This window comes from Thalassophryne amazonica, chromosome 20, assembly GCF_902500255.1.
Source record: "Thalassophryne amazonica chromosome 20, fThaAma1.1, whole genome shotgun sequence".
Taxonomy (NCBI): Eukaryota; Metazoa; Chordata; class Actinopteri; order Batrachoidiformes; family Batrachoididae; genus Thalassophryne; species Thalassophryne amazonica.
The window spans coordinates 15,937,105-15,963,011 of record NC_047122.1 but is presented as its reverse complement, the minus strand read 5'-3'; the positions used below and the strand labels follow the sequence as shown (position 1 = coordinate 15,963,011).

At 41.9% G+C, this 25,907-nt stretch overlaps 2 protein-coding genes across 3 annotated transcripts in view; one reads left to right on the top strand and one right to left on the bottom strand.

The window, feature by feature from the left end:
• eloa (elongin A) overlaps positions 1-1,231 on the bottom strand; it is a 46,795-nt gene extending 45,564 nt beyond the window's left edge. The window contains exon 1 of one of the 2 annotated variants that reach the window (XM_034160517.1): positions 1,101-1,231. In XM_034160517.1, the coding sequence (XP_034016408.1) occupies positions 1,101-1,172 (72 nt within the window). In that variant the 5' untranslated portion in view covers positions 1,173-1,231. The remainder of the gene's footprint in view (positions 1-1,100) is intronic. The other variant, XM_034160518.1, reaches the window with a different exon arrangement.
• A 1,202-nt stretch (positions 1,232-2,433) lies between these two features.
• On the top strand, positions 2,434-23,738 carry klhl43 (kelch-like family member 43). The gene is made up of 7 exons (XM_034160530.1): positions 2,434-2,620; positions 13,042-13,552; positions 13,638-13,786; positions 14,648-14,994; positions 20,371-20,670; positions 20,763-20,938; positions 22,352-23,738. Exons 2-7 carry the CDS (start codon positions 13,239-13,241, stop codon positions 23,145-23,147), a joined length of 2,082 nt encoding a protein of 693 aa, XP_034016421.1. The 5' UTR covers positions 2,434-2,620; positions 13,042-13,238; the 3' UTR covers positions 23,148-23,738.
• Positions 23,739-25,907: the final 2,169 nt, after the last annotated feature.

Here is a 25,907-nt window from a genome sequence, read left to right as displayed (position 1 = left end):
AAAACATTCGGCAACTGTCCATATGTTCATTACTGAGCAGCACTCTGACAAATAAATGCATTTTTTAAATGAAGTTTCTAACTAGGTAATAGATTAGTGTGTTTAAATCCATCATATATATATATATATATATATATATATATATATATATATAGTTGGATTAGCAGGGTTTCCATTTTCTGATGATCCACTGAAGGACTAACAAGCAATGCAGCTTTATTTTAAAATTAATTTACAAGGTACAGTATTCTCATATTTACACACATATCAGCTGCTTCGCAGCCTTGCAAATTATTTCATTTTAAATGGTTTGGGGTTATGATTAGAATAAGGTCCTGGGATTGTTTTTTTTTTTTAAATGCATAAAACATTTGGACATTTGAACAATACTTCAACTTCCTGACCACAGTTTGGTGCACTTTCAGTCGTCTGTGCAGGAGCACAATTACAATATGGCCCAGGAATAGTTAAGATTCCAGAAAATGTGTGGTACATATATCTGAGTAAAGCTATGACAGTGTAACAGAAAAGCAATATATTTAATACATGAGTTATTTATTTTAATTACTGCTGACTGATATTTGAATCTTTATGAAGACCACATTGGAAGTGGTCTGTGTGTTTTATGTTATCCTCAGTAATTACTTATATCTGTATATTAGATGTCTGAATTTTTACCCAGTAAATCCAAAGCAAAGCAAATGAAGTCACTTTGGATTTTGCATTTAACAGCTTGGACACTGGAAAACAGGGGCAGGGGTTTTTATACGTTTATATACTTTTAAAACTAAATCATTAACAGTTTAACGAGTGAAAATAATTAGCAGAATAAAAGAAATAATAATAAAATAAGTAAGATTCGTCATATAAAATTCTTCTTTTTAATCATGGACTAAAATGCAGCTCCTTCATGTCCGAGTGTCTGAATACGGAGCCCACTCGCAGTACGTGAACGTCGCATTTAAAAACCCATCGCGACTTTCACGGAACTGCAGTTTCAAACGTCCGCTTTTCAAGATCCAAACACAAAACGTCGTATTCAGCGAAAGGCTTGGTTCCTTAGCACTTAATCTGTCCACGTGTATCTGCTGGATCGTTACCTTCCGGGGCTCCGGATTTTCCAGGAGCCGGGCCTGAAGTCTGTCCACTGCCTCCAGAAGCTCCTCCGCCATGTTTACTGCACTCAGTGACGTCACGTATGATTTCAGTGCCTCGAATCGCGCGACACATGTATCGAATCAATGTGTCGAGTACAGGCGAGTACTTCGATGAAGCTTCTCCTTCCGCTTCGTGTACATTTGTGGCGTACAAAAAAACATAATGACACATTACTGCCACCTGCTGATACGGCGGCTGCTACAGCAGCTGCTATAACGACGTGGCACTCTGGGAAACCTTGTCAGGCGCGAGTCACTTTACTGTGCTAAAACAGAAGCCTCATGTCAGTCTTGTACTGAAGCAGTATCAAAGTCTCAGGGCTCTGAGGCGGTCTGGTTTGGACCATCACATCGTGGAAACATTGTTTTGGTCAGACCAAGTATTTCAGATCATTTTTAGAAGAAATGGGCACCTTGTGCTTGGATCAAGACAAAAAGGAGCATCCAGACTATTACAGCAACAAGTCCAAAAGCCAGAGTCTGTTGGTATGGGGTTGTGTCAGTGCCCTTGTCAAAGGTAACTCTGTGATGAAATTTTAGAGAAATATATGCCGCCTTCAAGATGATATTCCAGGATGTCCATGCATTTTTCAACAAGACAATGCAAAACCACATTCTGCACACATTAAGGCATGGCTGCAGAAGCCAGAAGTCATTGCTTGGTGTCTTCAAAACCAAAATGTGTTGTGAGAAGGAATAATAAAATTACATTTTGGTTTTTTTCTTGTTTTGTTTTTTGTTGTTTTTTTTTTTTTTTGTAATGTGTTACAGTCCTGGAATGCATGAACATTAACAAATTAAATGAGTTTGACCAGAAAAAAAGAAATATCTCAGGTTCATGCTGTCTGTAAAGAAAGTAAAAAAAAAAAGAAGTAAGAATCACGGTTTTTATTTATTTATTTATTTTGTTTGTCATTTTTCCTATAGCATCCTGACAGTTTCTGATTTGGGCTTGTAGTAAAGTGGATGATACCTGTTGTTTAGTGACATGTATTGACCTTTGACATCTTTTAATCCCACCTGTGCTTCAAGCTGCAGGTGGACGAGTAAGACAAACATTAAAACACAGAAACCCGATCTGCAGGAATGCAGGAGTGGAATCAAATCTCACCCACCCCCCGCCCCCCCAAAGTGAGTGAGAGGCCCTGTGGGGGGTGAGGAGGGGTGAGGCAGCACCTCCTTATGGGATATTTTTGGAGAGCAGGCCACAGAGGGCTGCCTGCCTGTATTTGGAATCAGAGGTGGAGGTTGGCAGTTTGGGGTTGAACCAAGTGCTGTGGCCTCGGCTCGGACCCCTGGATTCTCCGATCTCACCCCACACACACACACACACACACAGCACAGTGAGTGACAGAGGGACAACGCTCGGAGGAATGGAAAGTGACCCCTGACAACAACAACACAAAGAAAGAAACTAAGAAAGAAGCTGAGAAAGAAAAGGAAACGTAACAAAGAGCAGAGAGGTAAAGCTGAAAGTTCTGGACATCTACTTGTGTTTCCACTTAAATGTATTTGAATTGTTTGTTTAATCTGATTTATCAGAATTTTATTGCAGAAATGAAATGACAATAAACATCTATTCTATTCTGTTCTATTTATCTGAGCTGTTCCTGTGAAATGCAAATACTTTGTTGTTGTTGTTCATTCGGCTGCTCCCGTTTTTTTGTGCGGGGTCGCCACAGCGGTACAGCCAGATCCGTATTAGTATTTGGCACAAGTTTTATGCTGGATCCCCTTTGAAACACAAGTACTTTAATTATTGTAATTTATATTAGTTATTTTTTATATCAAAACAACGATAACCAGCTTATTTTTACTGATATGAAAAATTGCTGACATTTTATTCTTGTTACTTTCGTCAAAGATATCTTTTTAAAAGCTGTTTTTCTAGTAGATTTTTAAAATTCCCATACTGGGAACTATATTGATGTGGAAAAAAATAAAAAAATGTTTTGATATCAATTACAATCAATTTAAATCAGCATAATTTGTGCAATATGGAGTGTGCATTGTGATTATGTTATTATTAATATTTTATGTATGCTGCATTTTTTTTTACCTCACATATGACCTGATTTCAGTTTTTAGCACAGTTTATATGTTAGCAGGACTAGTTAAAAGTTTTCAACCAATCTCCATGACAACTGGTGGAATGATGGGTGTGTGTGTGTGTGTGTGTGTGTGTGTGTGTGTGTGTGTGTGTGTGTGTGTGTGTGTGTGTGTGTGTGTGTGTGTGTGTGTGTGTGTGTGTATTGAGTAGGATCTGGCGAAGGAACACACTCTGGAAGTCCCAGTATAGTTGCTTAAAGAATTTTTGTTGAACTTATTTGTTACATGTTTCAGTAACATCGTCATATAAAGAAGCTTTTCTTGTTGAAGCTGTTTTAAAGGGGAACGGAAATGAATGGTACAGCTGCTGTGATTGGAATCTGCCTGCAGGGGGCGTCGCTCTGTCTTGTTCCTGTCTGAGTTGTAAACATACAGACTGTGTGGTTCAGAACCTAAAAATACACTTTGAGCCAGCATGAAGAATCGTGTGACGGCCGCAGAAGAACATAGGTTCAAACAACGTAAAAACAAACAAAAATCACAAAATCCGCTTCAAGCTCCAGTCACGTGAAGGAAACGTATGAGGAACGGATTATACGCGTTCGTGTTCGGTTTTGTCTGACAAAAGTAATTTTCCTGTCCACAAAATGTGCTGCTTGTCAGATGATATCATACAAGTCCATCTGACAGTTTTGGTGTGTTCAAAACTTTAACCTGATATCAGACGGAGAACTTTGCCGCTGCTTTTTTGCTGTTTTGTCCTCTGCATGTCTTTTATTTTTCCTGCTGTTGTTCAACTGCTCATTCTAGTGTTCTGATTGGTCAAAAGTCCAGCAGGTGGAGAAACAACTGACACAGTCAGTGCAGCTCCATATGTCTGGAAGAAATAGACAGAGCGCTCTCTTTCTCTCTGTCACAGTGAGGTGAAGCAGCGGATCTGTTCAAGTGAGGAAACATTGACGTCATCCTGTCAGCGCGCCAAACTCTGCTCAAATGCAGCGTATTTGTCTGTAAACCGGGAAGATCTTTTTGCTCAGTGCAGAACTCCATGGAAATGCAGCGTTATCTGCCCATTAGCACCTCAACTCCACAGGAGACCGACGAATTTGCCAACAGACAAACTATTTAAATATGTAACATCCTTTTGCTCTGTCAGTCATTAGTGTGACTGGGGCTTAAAAAGACAGAAAGATCCGTGGTTACTCTGCTCTAGAGCTGAAACAACTAATCAAGTTAATCGATTAAAATCGATTATTAAAATAGTTGTCAACTAATTTAGTCGTCGATTAGTTGCTAAATAACTTTGTTTTACTGCAAATGTTTCATTTCTTCCATATAATCAACCGAGCTTTGCTTTGAATCTTGAACCAATGAAGTGCTTCGAGCTGCTGCTTTGTTGGTTTTATTTGTTTTATTTTGCATTATCTTAATTTTTCCCCACTAAAAGCCTAAAGAGCATATGTCTGTGAGGAATATTTACCTTTTTTATGTTAAACTGACCTGTTATGGTCTTCTGAAACAGTTGATGTATTTTATTCTAACGCCGATGCTAACACATTAGCATGTCTATGGCATTTTCAGTGTTAAAGTTAGCATTAAGCTGCTGCCATTTCAGCACGTTTGTGCATTTGTTTTCTGTATAATAATTAATGGCTCAGTGTTTGTTGTCGTAAAAGAGTCAAATGTTTTACAAATTATAATATTTTTTAATTTATTTTATTTATATATTAATAATAATAGCAACAATAATAATAGTAATAATAACTAATAATGCTACAATACAATTTTAGAGAAAGAGTCATGAGTCACATGTATCATTGTGAAATGACCACATAGTTTACAAGTTATACAAAGAATGTTGCACATATAATGAGTCAGGCTACAGTTTTTGATTTAGGTTTTATGGTTAACTGGTTATGCTAATTGCTCATTTGCAGCAACAAAAATACCTCTTTTTTTCACCATATATTTTATAACATTTATATGTTTCATTGTTGTTTTATGGCAACTCAGCACTTTGATAAAGCAATGCCATTTGCAATAATTAATTTTGTAAACTGTTTTATTCTTTATTATTTTATATTTCAACAGCCAAGGGACATTTGACAATTTGTTGATTTTCAAGTATTTTAAGTTTTCAAATATTGTTCTGTTGTTAAATAAAGTGATGGAAGGAGAGAAAAATTGTTTACCTGGCAAATTTTAAAAAAATTCCCCGCTAATCCGATTAATCGATTAATCGTGTCGAAACCCCATCAGATTCATCGATGATCCAAATAATCGTTTGTTGCAGCCCTACTCTGCTCATCAGAATGTTCAGAGGTTCTTGTCTTCAGTGAACCTGACAGACATCTGGGAGTAGAAAGCTTTGGTTCCTTCAGCTGCTCCATGGTTTTTGGGGGTGTCACCACTGCAGATCCAAGCTGGCTCTGCAGATTGATTTGGCACCAGATGTTCTTCCTGACACAACTACATATTGTATGGGCAGAGATTAGTTTTGAGCCCGGAAACGTCTACACTTAAACAAGCACACTAAACTGCTTTTCCACCAACCCCTTGGACACGGTGTGATTAAAAAGCATTACAGTCTGGGGTGAATAAATATGGTTAATACTGAGATCAGGCGTGTTGGACCTTGGCGGAGGAGTGCACTCTGATGATGAGTGCTCTTCTACTTTGGGTGTTTTTGCTCACACTTGGGTGCTTTGTGTGGAAGAATGCGCTCTAATAACTTTTAATGCCATTTAACAGTTTTGATAGAAATTATTTTTATTGTTTGGAGTCGGAAATCAGAAAATATCAAAGAATTCATAAAAAACAAACAAACCAACAAACATCATTCTGACAGACAACAGCTGAAAGCAACAAGTGCTTTTGTTATGATGAATCTGTAAACTATTGAACCAAATTCCATACGACTTTGAATTAAATAATTATTCTAACAAAAATAAGACATTATTAACCTATTTGCTGATTATTTATACAGTGCATCCAGAAAGTATTCAGAAGTGTTTTCAACATTTTATGTTACAGCCTTATTCCAAAATGGATGAAATTCTTTTTATTTTCTCAAAGTTCTACTCGCAACACCCCATATGAAAAAAGTTTTAATACATTTGCAAAAAAAAAAAAAAAAAAAAAAAAAACTAATGATGAGAATCAGCAGCTCCCAATCTGAGCCCATGGTTCTCAGCCGGAAACAGAGATTGCTTACTCCAGGTACAAGCAACTGAAATGGGTTTCCTCCAGCTGGGTGTCTCCTTTAGAGATAAGGTGAGAAGTTCGGTCATCCGTGAGGAGCTTGGAGTAGAGCCGCTGCTCCTTCATGTTGAAAGGAGCCAGTTGAGGTGGTTCGGGCATCTGGTAAGGATGCCCCCTGGGCGCCTCCATAGAGAGGTGTTCCAGGCACTTCCAGCTGGGAGGAAACCCAGAGGAAGACCCAGGGCTAGGTGGAGAGATTATATCTCCACACTGGCCTGGGAACACCTCAGTATCCATCAGAGGTGGTCAATGTGGCCCAGGAAAGGGAAGTTTGGGGTCCCCTGCTGGAGCTGTTGCCCTGCGACCCAATCCCGGTGAAGTAGTTGAAAATATATGTATGTATTATATATATGTTTAAAAAAAACTAATAAATCACATGTACGTAAGTATTCACACCCTTTGCTCAATACTTTGTTGATGCACCTTTGGCAGCAATTACAGCCTGAAGTCTTCTTAAATATGACGCCACAAGCTTGGTGGATGTATCTTTGGTCAGTTTTGTCCATTCCTCTTTGCAGCACCTCTCAAGCGCCATCAGTTTGGATGGGGAGCGTCGGTGCACAGCCACTTTCAGATCTCTCCAGAGATGTTCAATCAGCTTCAGGTCTGGGCTCTGGCTGGGCCAATCAAAGACATTCACAGTTGTTCTAAAGCCATTTTCATATCTTGGCTGTGTGTTTAGGGTCATAGTCTGATGAAAGATGAGCCGTCATCCCAGTCTGAGGTTAAGAGCGCTCTGGAGCAGGTTTTCATCCAGGATGTCTCTGTACATTGCGGCATTCATCTTTCCCTCAATCCTGACTAGTCTCCCAGTTTCTGCCGCTGAACAACATCCCCACAGCATGATGTTGCCACCACCATGCTTCACTGTAGGGATGGTGCCCGGTTTCCTTCTTCCATCTGGCATTCACATCAAAGGGTTCAATCTTTGTCTCATCAGACCACAGATTGTTGTTTCTCATGGTTTGAGAGTCCTTCAAGTGCCTTTTGGCAAAGTCCAGGTGGGCTACCATCTGCCTTTTCTTAAGGAGTGGCTTCTCTGGCCAGTTCGCCACTCTACCATACAGGCCTGATTGGTATCCTTCTGGAAGGTTCTCCTCTCTCTCACAGAGGAATGCTGGAGCTCTGGCAAAGTGACCATTAGGTTCTTTGTCACATCCCTGACTAAGGCCCTTCTCCCCGATTACTCAGTTTAGACGGCCAGCTCTCGGAAGAGTCCTGGTAGATCCAAACCTCTTCCATTTAAAGATGATGGAGGCCACTGCGCTCACTGGGACCTTCAAAGCAACAGAAATGTTTCTGTACCCTTCCCCAGATTTGTGCCTCGAGACAATCCTGTCTCAGAGTTCGACAGACAATTCCTTTGACTTCATGCTTGGTTTGTGTTCTGACCTTATACGTAAACAGGTGTGTGTCTTTCGAAATCATGTCCAATCAACTGAATTTGCTTCAGGTGGACTCCAGTTAAGCTGTAGGAACATCTCAAAGATGATCAGTAGAAACAGGATGCCCCTGAGCTCAATTTTGAGCTTCATGGAAAAGGCTGTGAATACTTACAGTATGTACATGTGATAGTTATTTTTAATTACGTCCGCCATGGACATAATAAAATGATCAGTGTTTATTTATTTATCTGTTAGCAAGATTACTTCATAACTACTGTATGGATTTTGACAAAATTTTCACCACAGGTAGCTATTAGGATTCAAGGATTCAAAATAATTTTATTGTCTTATGCACATAGGAACATGTTCCCTGCAAAATGAAATGTGTTTACTGCATTTACCCATCCTAACTGCCAGTTAGGAGCAGAGGTCCCCTTTATGGCGCCCGGGGACCAGCTCCAGATGTACATCCCTGCCTTAGGTCATGAGCAGGCCTGAGCAAACCTTGACCGGCCTCATGACAAACAGACAACACACACATAACACACACAACACATAAGCCGGCCCAGTACATGAACACATAAAAGCACACACAAGGTAAAAACTGGGAAGAAAACCCTCCAGTGCTGCTGCGTTGGACCACGCAGCAGTCCTGAAGAAAAAAAAAAACCCATCGCACAGATAAACAGTGACAATCACACAAAAACAGACGACAGCCAAGACCTGAATGTGTCCAGTGTTCAGACAGACAGCCTGGAAGGCCGCCCTTGGCGCCATCAACAGCCTTATCTGTCCATCCTGGGGGGGAAGGGGGTGTCCCAGTCCTGAATCAGTCTACACAGTCACCATCTCAGGACTGGGAGGAGACTGAGAGGCAGGGAAGACAGGGAAGTGAGGCAACAGAAGTGTTCTTCGGAGGAGGATTTTATCCCAGCGGCCTTGAAGAGCAGCTGGTGTTTGGGAACCAAATAAATATCCAGATTAGCAGACACCTGAAAGATTCCACAGTCTGAAACAGAGTGGCTTCCAATACATCTGAATAGAGAAGAGGAGATGTGGTCATTACTGACGATCAAAGTGGTTTTCCAGTGCAGCCAATCTCCCCGAGATGGATTCCAACGTGCGGTTAACACCCGCCGACTGATCTGACACTGCCCTTCCAATCGAATCAATCATGTGGGGCAGCCTGGATGGGCCGATTAATGCCACATCCACCTTCTTAATTTTCCGGTAAACCAGTGCTATGGCCGCTCCACACAGCAGAAACCCGGTCACCAGAGCTCCAAATAAATAGACATCTTCAACGTCCTCCACAGACAACGTGTACAGGCACATGACTTGCCTCTTCCAACTATCCATCACGTACCCCAGCACATGTGTCCCGGCAGGACAGGTCAGGTCCTCCGCTCCGAGTGTCTTATAGAAAAAAATAGCGTCAATTGCACTCAGGGACCACTTGATCAGATCCATTTTTGCCGTTTTCCAGAAGAGCAGAGCTGGCAGCCTCACAGACAACACGCTACAGAAGCAGGAAAGATAAGGAGGAGGAGGGAAGAAAAATGCGACCGTCTCGACCGAGAGCAAGAAGGCATTAGGCCAAGGAAGATGCCATTAAATTTTGGAGGTGATCCAGATGTAGATTCTGGATCAAGATTTCACTTTATATAGGCTTTGAAGGATTATATCAAAACTACTTCATGGATTCTCACCAAATTTGCGCCACAGATATAAATTAGGGCATGGAAGTTTCCACTGAATTTTGGAGGTGATCTGGTTTGGTCTGTGACACCAGGGTAGCACACATCAGAAATCTGTCATTGCTCTTGTTTTTAATAAATTTGCAAAAATCTAAAAATAAATAAATAAACCCATACACACCAAAAAAAAAACCTTTTCCCCCATTGTAATTACGGGTATTTTGTGTAAAATGTTGAGAAAAAACTGTGTTCATTTTGGATGAAGGCTGTAATATAACAAAATGTGGAAAAAGTGAAGCATTGTGAATACTTTCTTGATGCACAGTATGCAGGTCATAGGTCACAGGACATAGGGCAGAGAGTACAGGACACAGGCCACACCCTAACCCCGTACGATGCACATTACACAAGGCACTGGACATAGGATATAGACTTAAAGTATATAGAACAAAACGACAGGTCACAGGAGACATATAAGACATGTGACAATACATACAGGAAACATGTCACTGAGACAGGACAAAAGACAGAGAAAATAGGATACAGGACAGAGAAAACAGGACACAGGTGATGAGGGACATAGCATAAGACACAAAACACAGGACATAGGATACAGGACCCGGGTCGCAAGACATAGGATACAGGGCAAAGGTCACATTCATTCTTTCATTTTCTATACCCGCTCACTCCAATCAAGGGTCATGGGGAGGAGGTGGGGGTTTCACCTTAGGCAGGATGCCAGTCTGTTGCAGCCAAAGGTTACAGGATGCAGGACGTATGATGTGGGTGGTGTCATATCCAGAGGTCTGTGTCATATCACAGAGCAAATCTACTGTCCCACGTTTGGACCGGAAGGACTGTTGGGGCTCACAGAGGGTGTTTTATAGCATCCATGTGTATCCTCAGTAGGACAATCCAAACAGTTGAGGACACACACACACACACAAACAAAAAGTTCGAAAACATCCAGAGTCCACAGTTTGTTTGGTTTCCAAAGGTCAAAAGGTCAAGATGGGTTAATATGGTCCATAACTGAAAAGCAAATGAAGCTCCAGACACCAAAGCTACCACAAAGACTGACGTAGGACTTATATTAACCTGCAGCAATACCTCCTGGACCAGAAAAGATGCTACTCTGCATCTCTGCAGAATTCTCTGTCGTGCACAAGCACGTGACGCTCTCAGACGAGAAGCGTTAACAATATGGCAAAAAAAAAAAAAAAACCCACATCAGTTAAACTGCAGTATAAAAATAATCCGGACTTTGCTTGGATCAGCTGTTAGAAATATCTGGGCGCGAGGTGAGTGTGAGGTACAGCTGTTCTGTCATCAGCTATCCCGGGAAGCATGACCCCCCACCACTCCACCAACACCGCTACCGACGAATACCACAGCGCCACTGTCAATCATCTGAGGAAAGACGTGTGACATAGGGTACACAAAGTCTCTGAATACACATCAGAAAATACTGAAAAATTACATTTCTGCATTGAAATTTGGAGAAATATTCTGAAATTAAAGTTGAAATATTAATATTAGAAAATATCTTAAAGTTAGACAACCTTGGTTTGAATTAAGGTTGGAGCATGGAACAAATGGGTGATTCTTAGACTATGGGCACTTATTATGTCCTTGTGATCATATTGTATGAAAAACAGAAAAAAGGGGAAATTCACACTTTTATAGTTACTTACAATGAAAGTGTGTTAAGAAATTTGTTCTAGTAGTCTATGATGACTTTTTCACCTTTTCAGCATCATTATATGCAAATATTGCCATTTTGTGCTTGTCCCACACCCAGACTTTGATCTTCAATGAATAAAAATGAATGGTAAAGAAACGTTTTTCTAATGTTTTAAAATAGCTCTGAATAAATATCAGTAAAATAATCAAAACATATTGGGGTATTCAATGTCATACAACTGTTGTGATTTTTTAAACAAAATGTAGTTGTCCCACACTAGTGCCGTAATTTCACCACAACACTGTAATGTCCCTAAACAAGGTTGTATGAAAGATTGTTTGGGTAGTTTCTATGGAGATAAACAGTGGCATCAGAGCACATGTATATAGCGCCAAATCACAACAAACAGTTGCCCCAAGGCGCTTTATATTGTAAGGCAGTGGTGTGGTGGAAATTACATTTACAAGGCCAATAGTGCCCGTAGTTAAAGAATCACCCAAATACGACTTCAAAGGCTATTAATGCAAAGCCAACAGCTCGCGCTCCTGTAATCAAAAACATACCTCCTCACCAGCTTGAATCAATCACATCTCCTCTTCACCAGCTGTAATCAATCACATCTCCTCTTCACCAGCTGTAATCAATCACATCTCCTCCTCACCACTGTAATCATCACAACTCCCCATCAGCTGGAATCATAACATCTCCTCCCAACAGCTGGAATCAATAACATCTCCTCCCCAACAGCTGGAATCAATCACAACTCCCCACCAGCTGGAATCAATCACATCTCCCCCCATCAGCTGGAATCAATAACATATCCTCCCCACAAGCTGGAATCAATCACATCTCGTCTTCACCAGCTGGAATCAATCACATCTCCTCTTCACCAGTTGGAATCAGTCACATCTCCTTCTCAACCAGCTTGAATCAATCACGTCTTTTTCAACAGCTGGAATCAATCACATCTCCTCACCACCTGGAATTTCAAATTGCCAAATCAATAATCAAATATGTTTCATCTCTATCAGGGTTGTAAGTCTGAGAGCATGCACTGGTGCTGCGCTTTGCCGCATCAACAACACCATAGGTCCTGGATAGCAACCACCCAGGCAGACAACCGGTCCTTTCCCACATCTCTAAACTAACCATCTATCTGCCACATTCAGGTGAAATGTGGGCGTGTACTTGGTCGTCGACACTTAGGCACCTGTGTACTGGATCATGCACAGAGAAACATGCCACATGGCCAAAATGTCATAAGTCATATTGTGATCATTAATAAAAATGTTCTCACTCACTTTCAACTGTTTACTCCAATTAAGAGTCGGGTGGGGGGGGCTGGAGCCTACCCAGCGTCATAGGGTGTGAGCCAGGGTTCACCCAGGACAGGAAGCCAGCCTGTCGCAGGGCTACATATATGAACAACACATTCACACCTACAGACGATTTAAAGTTTCCAATCCACCTAACCTGCGTGTTTTTGATGTGGGAGGAAGCCGGAGCACCCAGAGGGAACCCACGCAAACACAGGAAGAACATGCAACTTGACACAGAAAGACCCCAGGTGGGAACCAACCCACAACCTTCTTGCTGTGAGGAAACACTGCTAACCACTAATCCACCGTGCCACCCTAAATTTGTTCTTATGTCATATTATTCTCAGTAATGGAATCATGATGTTTCCAAACTGGGCCTTTGATGTTTGAGTTTTAAATCAAATATAAATCAGAAATAGATCAGCTTCTGTCTTCACATTCTTCATGAACAAAGAAAATAATCAAAGGTGTTTCTGTCTTTGTTTCCAGGTGCTGTGTGCTGTGTTCGACTAAACCCACCGTCGCTGTGGCAGCTGCAACTGACTGATCTTTGTGAAGTCAAAAAGAACATCAGCGTGTCGGTCTGAGACGCTCACAGTGACAGACTACTGCAACGTTCAAGAACCTCGCATCGCAAACAGCAGGAGACCAAAGTTCACCAAAAACAAAAACCTGTCACTCAAACTATGCCCCCCAAGAAGAAGGCCTCCCGCCAAAAGAAAGCTGCTGTGGATGCCATCTCTGAGGTCGTCATGGAGACCACCCCTGTCCCGCTGACGGTGGAGAGTCGTGGTGATGGTGTCGTGGTTGTGGAGAGCGGGGTGAAGAAGATTGAGCAGATGGCGGCTTTGGACATTGCTCAGCTGAACAGCCTCAACCTGCCGCTGCCGCCACCCGTCATCAAGCCCGGAGAGCGTGGCCTGGGCCTCGGCAGCGAGCTGACCCGACCCCTGCACGGCAACTCCCTGCTGGAGGAGCTCAGCAAGATGCGGCAGGAGAAGTAGGTACATGATGTTGATTCACACAGCGTTCTGTCAGAGGTGTTTGTGGTCTGTGGTTCTGGTTGCAGCTGATGTCCTCCTCAGGTTTCTGACCGACCTGGAGCTGGCCTGTAAGACCAAAGCCTTTGATGTCCACAAGCTGGTCATCTCGTCCGTCAGCCAGTACTTCAGAGAGATCCTGGCCAAGGATCCTGACATGAAGCGTCTGGAGCTCCCCTCCCTCTCCCCCCTGGGTAAAGTGCCAACACATCCCTAAATATTAAACCAGTATTTTTTTTTTTTTAAGAGGATTTAGAATGTCAAAATAAGTGGATGGGCAACAACATTTCTCAGCAGCAGGTTGTAACGTTCATTCGGTGGCAGAAAATTCTGTGGGATATTGCATTAACCAAGTAAAGCTTTTATTTAGTGGCTTAGTGGTTAACACTGTTGCCTCACAGCAAGAAGGTCAGGAGTTTGTGTGGGTTTCCTCCCGGTGCTTCGGCTTCCTCCCACATCCAAAGACATGCAGGTTAGATGAACCGGAAGCTTTAAATTGTGTGTGAATATGTTTGTGTGTTGATACATGACCCTGCAACATACTGGTGTCCTGTCCTGGGTGTACCTCACCTCACGCCCTATTACTGCTGGGAGAGGCTCCAGCCCCCTTGTGACTCTTAATTGAAGTAAACGGTTGAGTTTGTATTTATTTTGATTGATCGAGTGCATCAAACCTCACCAGATGTAAAAGGGTTTTATTTTGGTGAGTCACAGGATGACAGCATTTATTGTGACTGTGTGAACAGAATGGAGGTGATGGATTCATTCATTTATCCATTCACTAACTGTTTCATAGGGTATGTGCACAGACTCGTCTAAAGCCTGTGCATGAAATGTATGCATTTGAGACTGTGATGCATTCATGAAACTCTGAGAACATTTTATGGATTAAAAACATTTTCTAGCTTGAAACCTGTTTTAGGTGAAAGTATCTTTCAGTAAATTCGTGTCACCTGGTAACGGTGGGCTTTTTGTTTTTCTAATAAATGCGTCATTTGATGTTGAAGGGTCGGTAGCAAATTTAAAAAGTGGCTTTTTCTCATCGCTGTCTTTAGGGCTTGCCAACGTCATCACCTTTGCTTATCTGGGTCGTGTCCACATGTCCCTCTACACCATCGGCTGCACAGTCTCAGCTGCAGCCACCCTCCAAATCCCCCAGCTGCTCAAGATGTGCATGGACTTCCTGCTGGCCGAGCTTAACGTCCAGACATGCGTCTACGTCTGGAACATCGCCGCCGCCTACGGCCTGGGCCCCGTCTGCGAGTCCGCGCGGCGCTTTGTGCTGGAGAACTTTGTGCAGTTTGCAGAGACGCCACTATTCACCCAGCTGACCCTGGAGCAGATCTGTGCCTTCCTGCAAGACGACTTGCTGGTCTTGCCCTCTGAAGTCACTGCCTTTAAGGTCAGAGGTCATCTATAAATTGAAAGGTTTCAAAGCGTAACTGCACATTAGGTTAAAAGGAACATGGACACTTTTGTTTGTCCACAGCTGCACACTGTGGAATGACACATGAAGATCCAGAACCAGTGAGAATTCAGTATGAGCTGCTATTTTCAACCAGACCTAAAAACAGACACTAGACCAGCTGTTGGACCTGTGAATCCAAATCAAGGCCTTTACATTTCCACTGAACACACATTTCCAACTATAACTTGGACTATATGCAAACGGCCTTCTTTATTAATAAACTGGCGCATTTCTGACTCAAATAGCCAGACAGCTGAGCTGCTCCTCGAAACGGCGCGTCAGTCTGCATGCGTCTGAGTGCCGACTCTCCAACTCTCATCTGCTGTCTCATATTCAAAAATGTTCATGTTACTACAAAACGTTTCTGTTTTATTAAAGCTACAGTGTACAGCATTGTGTAGGATTTAGTGAAATCTAGCAGTGAGGATGCTAATTGCAACCAACTGTCCACTGTCATTACAACCTCAATTCCAATGAAGATGGGACATTGTGTAAAATGTAAATAAAAACAGAATACAATGATTTGCAAATCCTCTTCAACCTATATTCAATTGAATACACCACAAAGACAAGATATTTAATGTTTGAACTTATAAGCTTGATTGTTTTTGTGCAAATATTTGCTCATTTTGAAATGGATGCCTGCAACACATTTCAAAAATGCTGGGACAGCGGTATGTTTACCACTGTGTTACATCACCTTTCCTTCTGACAACACTCAATAAGCGTTTGGGAAAAGAGGACACTAATTGTGAGTGTCATGATTGGGTATAAAAGGAGCATCCCCAAAAGGTTCAGCCATTCACAAGCAAAGATGTGGTGAGGATCACCACTTTGTGAACAACTGCATGAAAAAAATAGTCCAACAGTTTATGAACAATGTTTCTCAACGTTCAATTGCAAGGAATTTAGGGATTCCATCGTCTACAGTCCATAATATAATCAGAAGATTCAGAGAATCTGGAGAACATTCCACACGTAAGCGTCATGGCCAAAAACCAACATCGAATGCCAGTGACCTTTGATCCCTCAGGTGACACTGCATTAAAAACCAACATCATTGTGTAAAGGATCTTACCGCGTGGGCTCAGGAACCCTTCAGAAAACCATTGTCACTTAACACAGTTCGTCACTACATCTACAAGTGCAACTTAAAACTCTACCATGCAAAGTGAAAGCCATACATCAACAACATCCAGAAATGCCGCCGCCTTCTCTGGGCCCAACAGACGCAAAGTGGAAAAGTGTGCTGTGGTCTGATGAGTCCACATTTCAAATTGTTTTTGGAAATCATGGACGCCGTGTCCTCCGGACAAAAGAGGAAAAAGACCATCCAGATTGTTACCAGCGCAAAGTTCAAAAGCCAGCATCTGTGATGGCACCATCAATTCTGAAAGGTACATCCAGGTTTTAGAGCAACACATGCTGCCATCCAAGGAACGTTTTTTTCAGGGACGTCCCTGCTTATTTCGTCAAGACAATGCCAAGCCACATTCTGCAGGTGTTACAACAGTGTGGCTTCATAGTAAAACAGTGCAGGTACTAGACTGACCTGCCTGCAGTCCAGACCTGTCACCCATTGAAAATGTGTGGCGCATTATGCAGCACAAAATACGACAATGGAGACCCTGGACTGTTGAACAACTGAAGTCGTACATCAAACAAGAATGGGAAAGAATTCCACCTACAAATCTTCAACAATTAGTGTCCTCAGTTGCCAAACACTTGAGTGTCCCAGCTTTTTTGAAACGTGTTGCAGGCGTACATTTCAAAATGAGCAAATGTTTGCACAAAAACAATCAAGTTTATAAGTTCAAACATTAAATATCTTGTCTTTGTGGTGTAGTCAGTTGAATATAGGTTGAAGAGGATTTGCAAATCATTGCATTCTGTTTTTATTTACATTTTACACAATGTCCCAACTTCATTGGAATTAGGGTTGTATGGTGGCTAGATATAATACGTACATATTTACCTTGTGTGCCAGTGAAGGAGGGTATTGTAATAATTCTTCTCTTGTGTGTGTTCGTGTGTGAACAAGATTTAAAAAAAAAATCTGCTCTACACAGTTTTATCAGATTTGGTGGCAGTGCTATGTCTCGTACGCGGGTGGATATTTTGAGACAATAGACTTTTGGAGATGATCAGACAGAGGTCAAAATCAAAGTCAACATAAATGTAGCAAGGTGAAGTCTGGATTGAAAAGCTTGGCTAGTGGGGAATTCCCCTTTGGCTGAGCTGGTAGAGTCTTTGTCTCGAGTGCGAGCAATCCGGTGTTCGAATCCCACCGCCGTCCCTGCCACAAAAATAAGTCTTCTGGTGACAAAAACATGATTTGAAAAACATATTTTCCACTATGGTACAGCTCCACAACCAGTAGGGCCAGCGAGACAAACTCAAGTTCATACTGATCAGCAAAATATTTGTGATTTTTATGGTAATCTGGCTAAAGGCTGCAAAAGAAAAAACTTGTACAATACTCCTCTGCCAAGTTTTTTTTCACAATTAAAGATCATTGACCAAACAATGAAAGAGCTGGAAGTTAAATCCATGCAGAGGAACATATAGAACCTCTGTGAGCAGATTGTCCAAATAAGAAAAGCTTTGTAGAACTAAGAGCCCACAACATGAATCCACAAACAGGATATAAACACACGCGTACAGTGCATTCAGAAAGTATTCAGAGCGGTTCTCTTTTTCCACTTTTTATGTTAGTCTTATTCCAAAATGGATGAAAATTACTTTTTTCCCTGCACACAATACCCCATAATGACAATGTGAAAAAAGTATTTTTGAGATTTTTGCAAATTTATTAAAGATGAAAAACAAACTAACAAATCACATGTACATAAGTATTCACAGCCTTTGCCATGAAGCTGCAGCAATCCACCAATTAGGCCTGTATGGTAGAGTAGCCAGACAGAAGCCACTCCTTAGTAAAAGGCACATGGTAGCCCAGCAGGCCCCGTATCTGTGAAGCAACTCAAAGCCCTCTCAAAGAGCTCCTAACTTAGCCTAAAATTTCCTGGCATGGAATCTTAGCCTAAGAGTGATCCAGCAGGTGTCTGAGAGCAAGTATCTTTGTGAGGAGGCGGGGTTGACCCTATTGCTAGGTATGACGCAGTCCTCTTAGAACTGTGATTGGTTGTCACCGAAAGGGGAGGAGAAATAAAAAACAAATGCACTTCGCCCTCCTAGTTATGAATGGACAGTGAAATCAACTGATCATATAACCTGAATTGCATTAGGACGTGTAATCATGAGGATAACTTTGTTATAATGATGAAACCCAGCAAAATTAAATGACTTGTTACACAGCTTGAAAATGTTGGAACCCACCTCATTCACATGCTGAATATTAAAAGCGTGTGTGCGTTTATTTATATTGTGAGTACATAATATAATTGTAAATACATAAAAAATACATGCATGACACAAGAAAGTGAAAAAAGTTATTTCCATTGTGGTCCATTTAAAATCAAATGACAAAATAGATGTAATAATAAAAGAAAATAACATTAATAATACAGATAATAATAATAATAATAAAAACAATGATCATATTAACAGTGTGCCTATGATAACAAGAACCTAAACAATTTATAAATACATTAAGACACTAAATTAACATAAAATAATTATGTAGATCAAGCCGGTAGTGTGTTCCTGACTCACTGTTATCTTACATACGGAGAATATCTCTGCTTTCTCTCTGTCTTTTCTGCCATCTTCTCTGCTTAAGACACTCTTAGGCTTCTTAAAAGTCCTCCTCCCTACTCTTGCCAGTTTGGCACCTTAAGTAGCTCTCTTAAGCCTACGGTGCTTTGCGGACAATGCTCATCTTACCAAGGGAACATTGTAAGAATGTCTAAGAATTCTAGGAATTCTAAGATTTTTCTTACAATAATCATTAGGAGCTATTTTTAGCCTTAGGCTGCTTCGTGGATATGGGCCCAGGTGTTTGCCAAAAAGCACCTGAAGGACTCTTAGACTATGAGAAACAAAATTCTTTGGTCTGATGAGACAAAAATTGAAGTCTTTGAACTCTTTGTCTTTGCCTTCTTTTGGTGTCACTAATATCACTGCTTCTCTCCATGATGGATGTATTTTAGTGTATTTAAGAGTCCAATTCAATAATTCAAGTAATATTAGCACAAGACCCTCCACAAAAAGTATGAATGCAGCAATGTACAGAGACATCCTGGATGAAAACCTGCTCCAGAGCACTCTTGACCTCAGACTGGGGTGACGGTTCATCTTTCAGCAGGACAATGACCCCTAAACCCACAGCCAATATATCAAAGGAGTGGCTTCAGGACAACTCTATGAATGTCCTTGAGTGGTCCAGCCAGAGCCCACACCTGAATCTGATTGAACATCTCTGGAGAGAACTGAAAATGACTGTTTACTGACGCTCCCCATCCAACCTGATGGAGCTTGAGAGGTGCTGCAAAGAGGAATGGACAAAACTGCCCAAAGAAAGGTGCACCAAGCTTGTGGCATCAAATTCAAGAAGACTTGAGACTGTAATTGCTGCCAAAATTGCATCAACAAAGTATTGAGCCAGTGGTGTCCAAAGTATTCCAGAAAGGGCCAAGAGGGTGCAGGTTTTCTTTACAGACACTGACTTCAGCAGGTGATTCACTGATGAACTCATCCCATCTACTCAAAGTGATGTTAATCAGTGAAATCACTTGCTGGAGTCAAAGAAAACGCGCATCTGCTTGGCCCTTTCTGGAATACTTTAGACACCACTGAGCATGTGAATACTTAAGTACATGTGATTTCTTGGTTTTTTATTTTTAATAAATTTGCACCCCCCGAAAAAAAAAAAAAAAAATTCATATTGTCATTATGAGGTGGTGTGAGTAGAATTTTGAGGTAAAAAAAATGAATTTACTCCATTTTGGAATAAGGCTTTAACATAAAATGTGGAAAAAGTGGATTGCTGTGAATACTTTCCGGATGCAGTGAATCCGAAAAGTAGGATTTTGCAGTTTAATTCAATATATAGATGAATGTAAATCTGGAATCCAGACCAGAATTTCAAGTGATGCCAGCATTTAAAGGTTTACTGCATTAGGTTTCATGATGAGTTTTGATGAACTCCGCAAAAATGTGATGAATCTTCACCTCTATTTTTGACTTTCTTCAACTTAAATGTTGCAGACTTTCACTTCTCTCATTTCCTCCAGCCATCATTTTCTGACACGTAAATCTGATGACCCCCTGGAGGTCCTTATCTTCAGGTTGGGTCTCACTGGAGAAGGTGATACTGCTTTAACGTGCTTCCCTCTGACACTCTTCCAGCTGGCCATGCAGTGGCTGGATTTCGAAGCCTCTCGCCAGGTTCACGCCGCAGAGCTGCTCTCCCACGTCCGCTTTGAAACCATACCGGCCAGTGAGCTCGTCAGCCAAATCCAGCCTGTACCACGCATGATGCTGGACCCTCAGTGTCACCGCCTGCTGGTGGAAGCCATGAATTACCACCTGCTGCCATACCAGCAGAACACCCTGCAGTCCCGCCGTACACACATCCGCGGGGGTCAGCAGACCCTGCTCACTATTGGTGGCCGACCATCCCTCACTGAGCGAGCCCTCAGCCGCGAGGTGGTTTTCCGCTTCATGTAGTCATGGCATCTGCTTCACTAGCCCAGGTGAAAATAGACAGTACCTTACTGACCTTTGACCCTGGTGCACAGGTGCTGTGGAGGGACCCTCGAGAAGGCGGTGCAAACTGGCGCCACCTCAGCCAGCTCCCTGCAAAGAGCTTCAACCAGTGTGTGGCTGTGATGGACGGCTTCCTGTACGTAGCCGGTGGAGAGGACCAGAACGATGCCCGGAACCAGGCCAAACATGCTGTTGGCACCCTCAGCAGGTAGCAGATCCACAAGTGTTCACCGCCTCTAATATCCCTCTGTGAGACTCCGACATCAACATTAAAAACCATCTGCATTGTGCATGTTGTCTCATGTCATCGCATCACTTTTTGATGATCAGAAAGATTAATAAACACAGATAAATGTAGAAAAACATCAGCGGATAAAGATTTCACACCTGAAGTTTGTCCATTTTAAAGCAAACAGTTGTGATACCTTCTGACTGAAGTTGAGACGGGAGATATTTTGTTGAGATCAAAGGTCAAAATGCATATTTCTGTTCATTTTCAGCACAAGTTGGATCAAATAAACCAGAGTGACTAATTATAGCACAAAAATCATCCTTTTAGCATCAGCAGGTTATGTGGGGTCAAAGGTCAAAATGGCCATTTCCAATTATTTGTAAGAAAAATTTCAAATTGGAGCCAATAAAATAACTTTGGTGTCTTGAGCAGTGTGGCCAAACAATTAATGTGCATGTTTCCAGAACAGAACAATAAATTTTTAAAAGTGTTTTTTCAAGTGTCTTTTCACTTAAAAAAAAAAAAAAAAAAAAGTAAAGATTTGCATGTACATGCTGTCTTTAAAGCAGACACACTGTCAATTGCTGCTGCAATGCATTATGGGAGTTTGGGTTTTTTATTATTGTTATTGTAGTACATGTTGGTTTAGCAGTGTTGATAGTGTTATAGATTTGTTGTGTTTTTGTAGTTCAAGTAGTGTAGTTTGGTGAAGAGTTTTGTTGTGACCATGAGTGAAAAGCACCTTGGGTTTGATGTCTTCTGCCACCGTCTGTGTTTTTGTGTGTGAAAAGTAAACGACACTTGCAGCAGCTGGCAGAAAGACAAAAGTGCTGGCTTGTTTGTTTTGGGTTTGTGATGCCTTTGAATTTATTCAGAAGCCTCTGCCGTGCTCAAAACTCAAAACTGGCTTATTGGTAGTCAACAGTTTACTGAGTTAGCAGTTAGCTGTAACTTCTGCTAATTTTCTTTTAGTAGTTTATTGGTTTAGAGCAGTGGTCTCCAAACTATTTCAGAAAGGGCCAAGAGGGTGCAGGTTTTCTTTGATGAACTCATCCCAACTGCTCCAAGGGATGTTAATCAGTGAAATCACCTGCTGGAGTCAGTGGCTGCAAAGAAAACCTGCACCCTCTTGGCCCTTTCTGAAATAGTTTGGAGACCACTGGTTTAGAGTTATAAAAGTTAACTTCTCAGTTAGTGGATTAGCAGTTATCGGTTAGCTGTGCCCACCGCTGTGTGTGATCAGGCTCAAGTCACCTTTAACCTGTAGGCATCCACTTACATGTTGCTGATTGTGCCACAAAATGCTGACTCTTATGTGAAGTAACAGTTGCAGTACTGTGAATATACCTGTAGATGTATACTAAAGGGTCTGTGTGCTTGTTCCATCAGATATGATCCTCGCTTCAACACCTGGCTGCACCTGGCCAGCATGCGTCAACGCCGCACCCATTTCTCTCTGGCAGCCAGCGGCGGTCGCCTCTTTGCCATCGGTGGGCGGAATGTGGAGGGTCTGTTGGCCACAACTGAAAGCTATCTGCCTTCCTCAAACACCTGGCAGATGCGTGCACCTATGGAAGTACCGCGCTGTTGCCATTCCAGTGCAACCCTCCCATCAGGAGACATCCTGGTGACTGGTGGATATATCAACTGTGCCTACTCACGTTCAGTGGCATGCTACAACGTGGAGACAGATTCCTGGATGGAGAAGGCCTCTTTGGAGACAGCCCGCGGTTGGCACTGCTCTGCCACACTTGGAGGGAAGGTGTACGTGGTTGGAGGCAGCCAGCTGGGGCCCAGCAGCGAGCGAGTGGATGTCCTCTTCATGGAGGTTTTCTCACCAGAGAGTGGGTCCTGGAGGCGGGCCGCGCCACTCCCTCTCGGGGTGAGCACTGCGGGGCTGTCGCCGCTAGCTGATAAGTTGTACCTACTGGGGGGCTGGAACGAGGCGGAGAAGCGCTACAAGGCAGCGGTCCAGAAGTACGACCCGGCCACAGACAGCTGGTGCATGGCTGAAGAGCTTCCTGAGCCCACAGTGGGAGTGTCCTGTTGCACGCTGACCCTGCCACCGCGCCATGCACCACGCAGGCAGCAGCACCGCAACACGCCGACCCACGAAGACATGCACCAGGCTGGTAAGAACAGGAGCAGAGAGAGGAGCACAACATCACAGGCCATCACGGCATAGAGCCCCAATGCAACAAGGGCGAGACTAAGTGCAGGGGGCGGTAGCCTCTGGAACACATCTGGACCATGTCTGACCTTTTTTTCCTGCAGGTATTTGATAATGTCTAGAAAAATTATTTGCAGAACATTACTATGCTGCAAGAAAATTACTAAAATGAAGTCAACCAAATAATCAAATGTGCAAAGAAGTCAGCTACAGATGTAAAGAGTTGAATATTTGAGATGGGATGTTAATTTTTTTATCTCCCACCTCCTTTCTGGTATGAAATACAGGGGGATATAGTGATCAGCATGTCCGTCTGTACATTTTCGCTGGTTAGCGCAGTATCTCAAGAATCAGTTAACCAATTTCATTCACAATGGTGAACTTGGGTGATCCCTTTGTACTACACTTTGTATTACTGATTTGTGGGGACCGAGGGGGAATATGTCATCTCCTGATGATGGTTTTAATAATTGTTACTTTGCAATTTATTAGTAAAGAAATTTATTAGCAATTCAATTTAAAAATTTAAGCCAGTCTGGTACAATTGTCATCAAGCTTTGGAGGAGAAAGAGAACACTGATGGTCCAGATGGCCTTAAGATGAAAATCTGCGAAGAAGAAATGAAAGGGTGAAGATGGAAGTGGTAGGACAATGGAGGAAAACAGGAGTGATGGAACAACTGCCAAGATGGCCGAGAGTTTGCTGGCCAAGTGCGAAACTGTGTGCAGGCTGGATGACGCGCACACGCGTGAGGCAAGAAACGATCAACTTACTCAAAATAAGATTTTACTATGAAAGAAAACGGACGATTTAAATGACCAGGATCATGGCACTGCACGCACACACACATCTCATTCATTTGTTCAAGCATGTGCCTTCCCTTATATATATATATATATATATATATATATATGGTCATTAGCCTAATGTGTTTTACGACTGACTAAAGGTAGTTTCTCTTGTTCCACTGGGTGAACTTTGGAGGTTCAAATAAAGTTGATCTGAGAACCTGCTGATATGTTTTCATCATCTTTGCTTTGTAGTGCTCATTCATCACGTTTTGACATAATTCACCATAACCTAGTTAGTGCAGCAGATAACAGAATATTTACAATGGAATCGTTCAAATGGTAAAACAAGCACCACATTCGGCACAAATACTCCTTAAACATTAGTCTTTTGAAAAAACCCACTTGCCACTTGAATTTTCAAAAGGCAGCCAGGTAGGGATCAATTGAGGATTTACACTGAGGTCAAAAATTGAAAATGCTTTCATATTGAAACCTATACCACATTATTTGTCTGATCATAACGATTCCAAAAAGGTATAGTTTGGGCTATCTACGAATGAATGTTCTGGTGTTATGAGGTAAAAACAGCAAGAATGGTGACAAAGGTCAGTTTCAGTTTGTGCAGGGGTCAAAAGTTAAAGTTACCCCAGTTCTGGTAAAAAAGTGGTGCAAATTATTGGTTGAGCTAATAGGATTATTAAATGGAATAGTTTTGATTGTGTTGAATGCTTGGTCTCCACAGTAAAGCTCAATGTTGACGTCCATTGGATTCTTTGACATGTGACATACAGTAGTGTTCAGAATAATAGTGCTATGTGACTAAAAAGATTAATCCAGGTTTTGAGTATATTTCTTATTGTTACATGGGAAACAAGGTACCAGTAGATTCAGAAGATTCTCACAAATCCAACAAGACCAAGCATTCATGATATGCACACTCTTAAGGCTATGAAATTGGGCTATTAGTAAAAAAAAAAAAAAAAAAAAAGTAGAAAAGGGGGTGTTCACAATAATAGCAGTGTGGCATTCAGTCAGTGAGTTTGTCAAATTTGTGGAACAAACAGGTGTGAATCAGGTGTCCCCTATTTAAGGATGAAGCCAGCACCTGTTGAACATGCTTTTCTCTTTGAAAGCCTGAGGAAAATGGGACGTTCAAGACGTTGTTCAGACGAAATTTGACATGTTGTTCAGACGTAGTTTGATTAAAAAGTTGATTGGAGAGGGGAAAACATTATACGCAGGTGCAAAAAATTATAGGCTGCTCTCCAATGCTTTAGAGACTTGTGGAAGAAAATAGAAAACAACCATCAAAATGGATAGAAGAATAACCAGAATGGCAAAGGCTCACCCATTGATGAGCTCCAGGATGATCAAAGACAGTCTGGAGTTACCTGTAAGTGCTGTGACAGTTAGAAGACGTCTGTGTGAAGCTAATTTATTTGCAAGAATTCCCCACAAAGTCCCTCTGTTAAATAAAAGACGCGCAGAAAAGGTTACAATTTGTCAAAGAACACATCAACTGGCCTAAATTGAAATGGAGGAATATTTTGTGGACTGATGAGTAAAATTGTTCTTTTTGGGTCCAAGGGCCGCAGACAGTTTGTGAGATGACCCCCAAACTCTGAATTCAAGCCACAGTTCACAGTGAAGACAGTGAAGCATGGTGGTGCAAGCATCATGATATGGGCATGTTTCTCCTACTATGGTGTTGGGCCTGGTATATATCGCATACCAGGTATCATGGATCAGTATGGATATGTCAGAATACTTGAAGTGGTCATGCTGCCTTATGCTGAAGAGGACATGCCCTTGAAATGGGTGTTTCAACAAGACAATGACCCCAAGCACACTAGTAAACCAGCAAAATCTTGGTTCCAAACCAACAAAATTAATGCCTCGCAGATGTGAAGAAACCATGAAAAACTGTGGTTATACAACTAAATATGAGTTTAGTGATTCACAGGATTGCTAAAAAAGCAGTTTG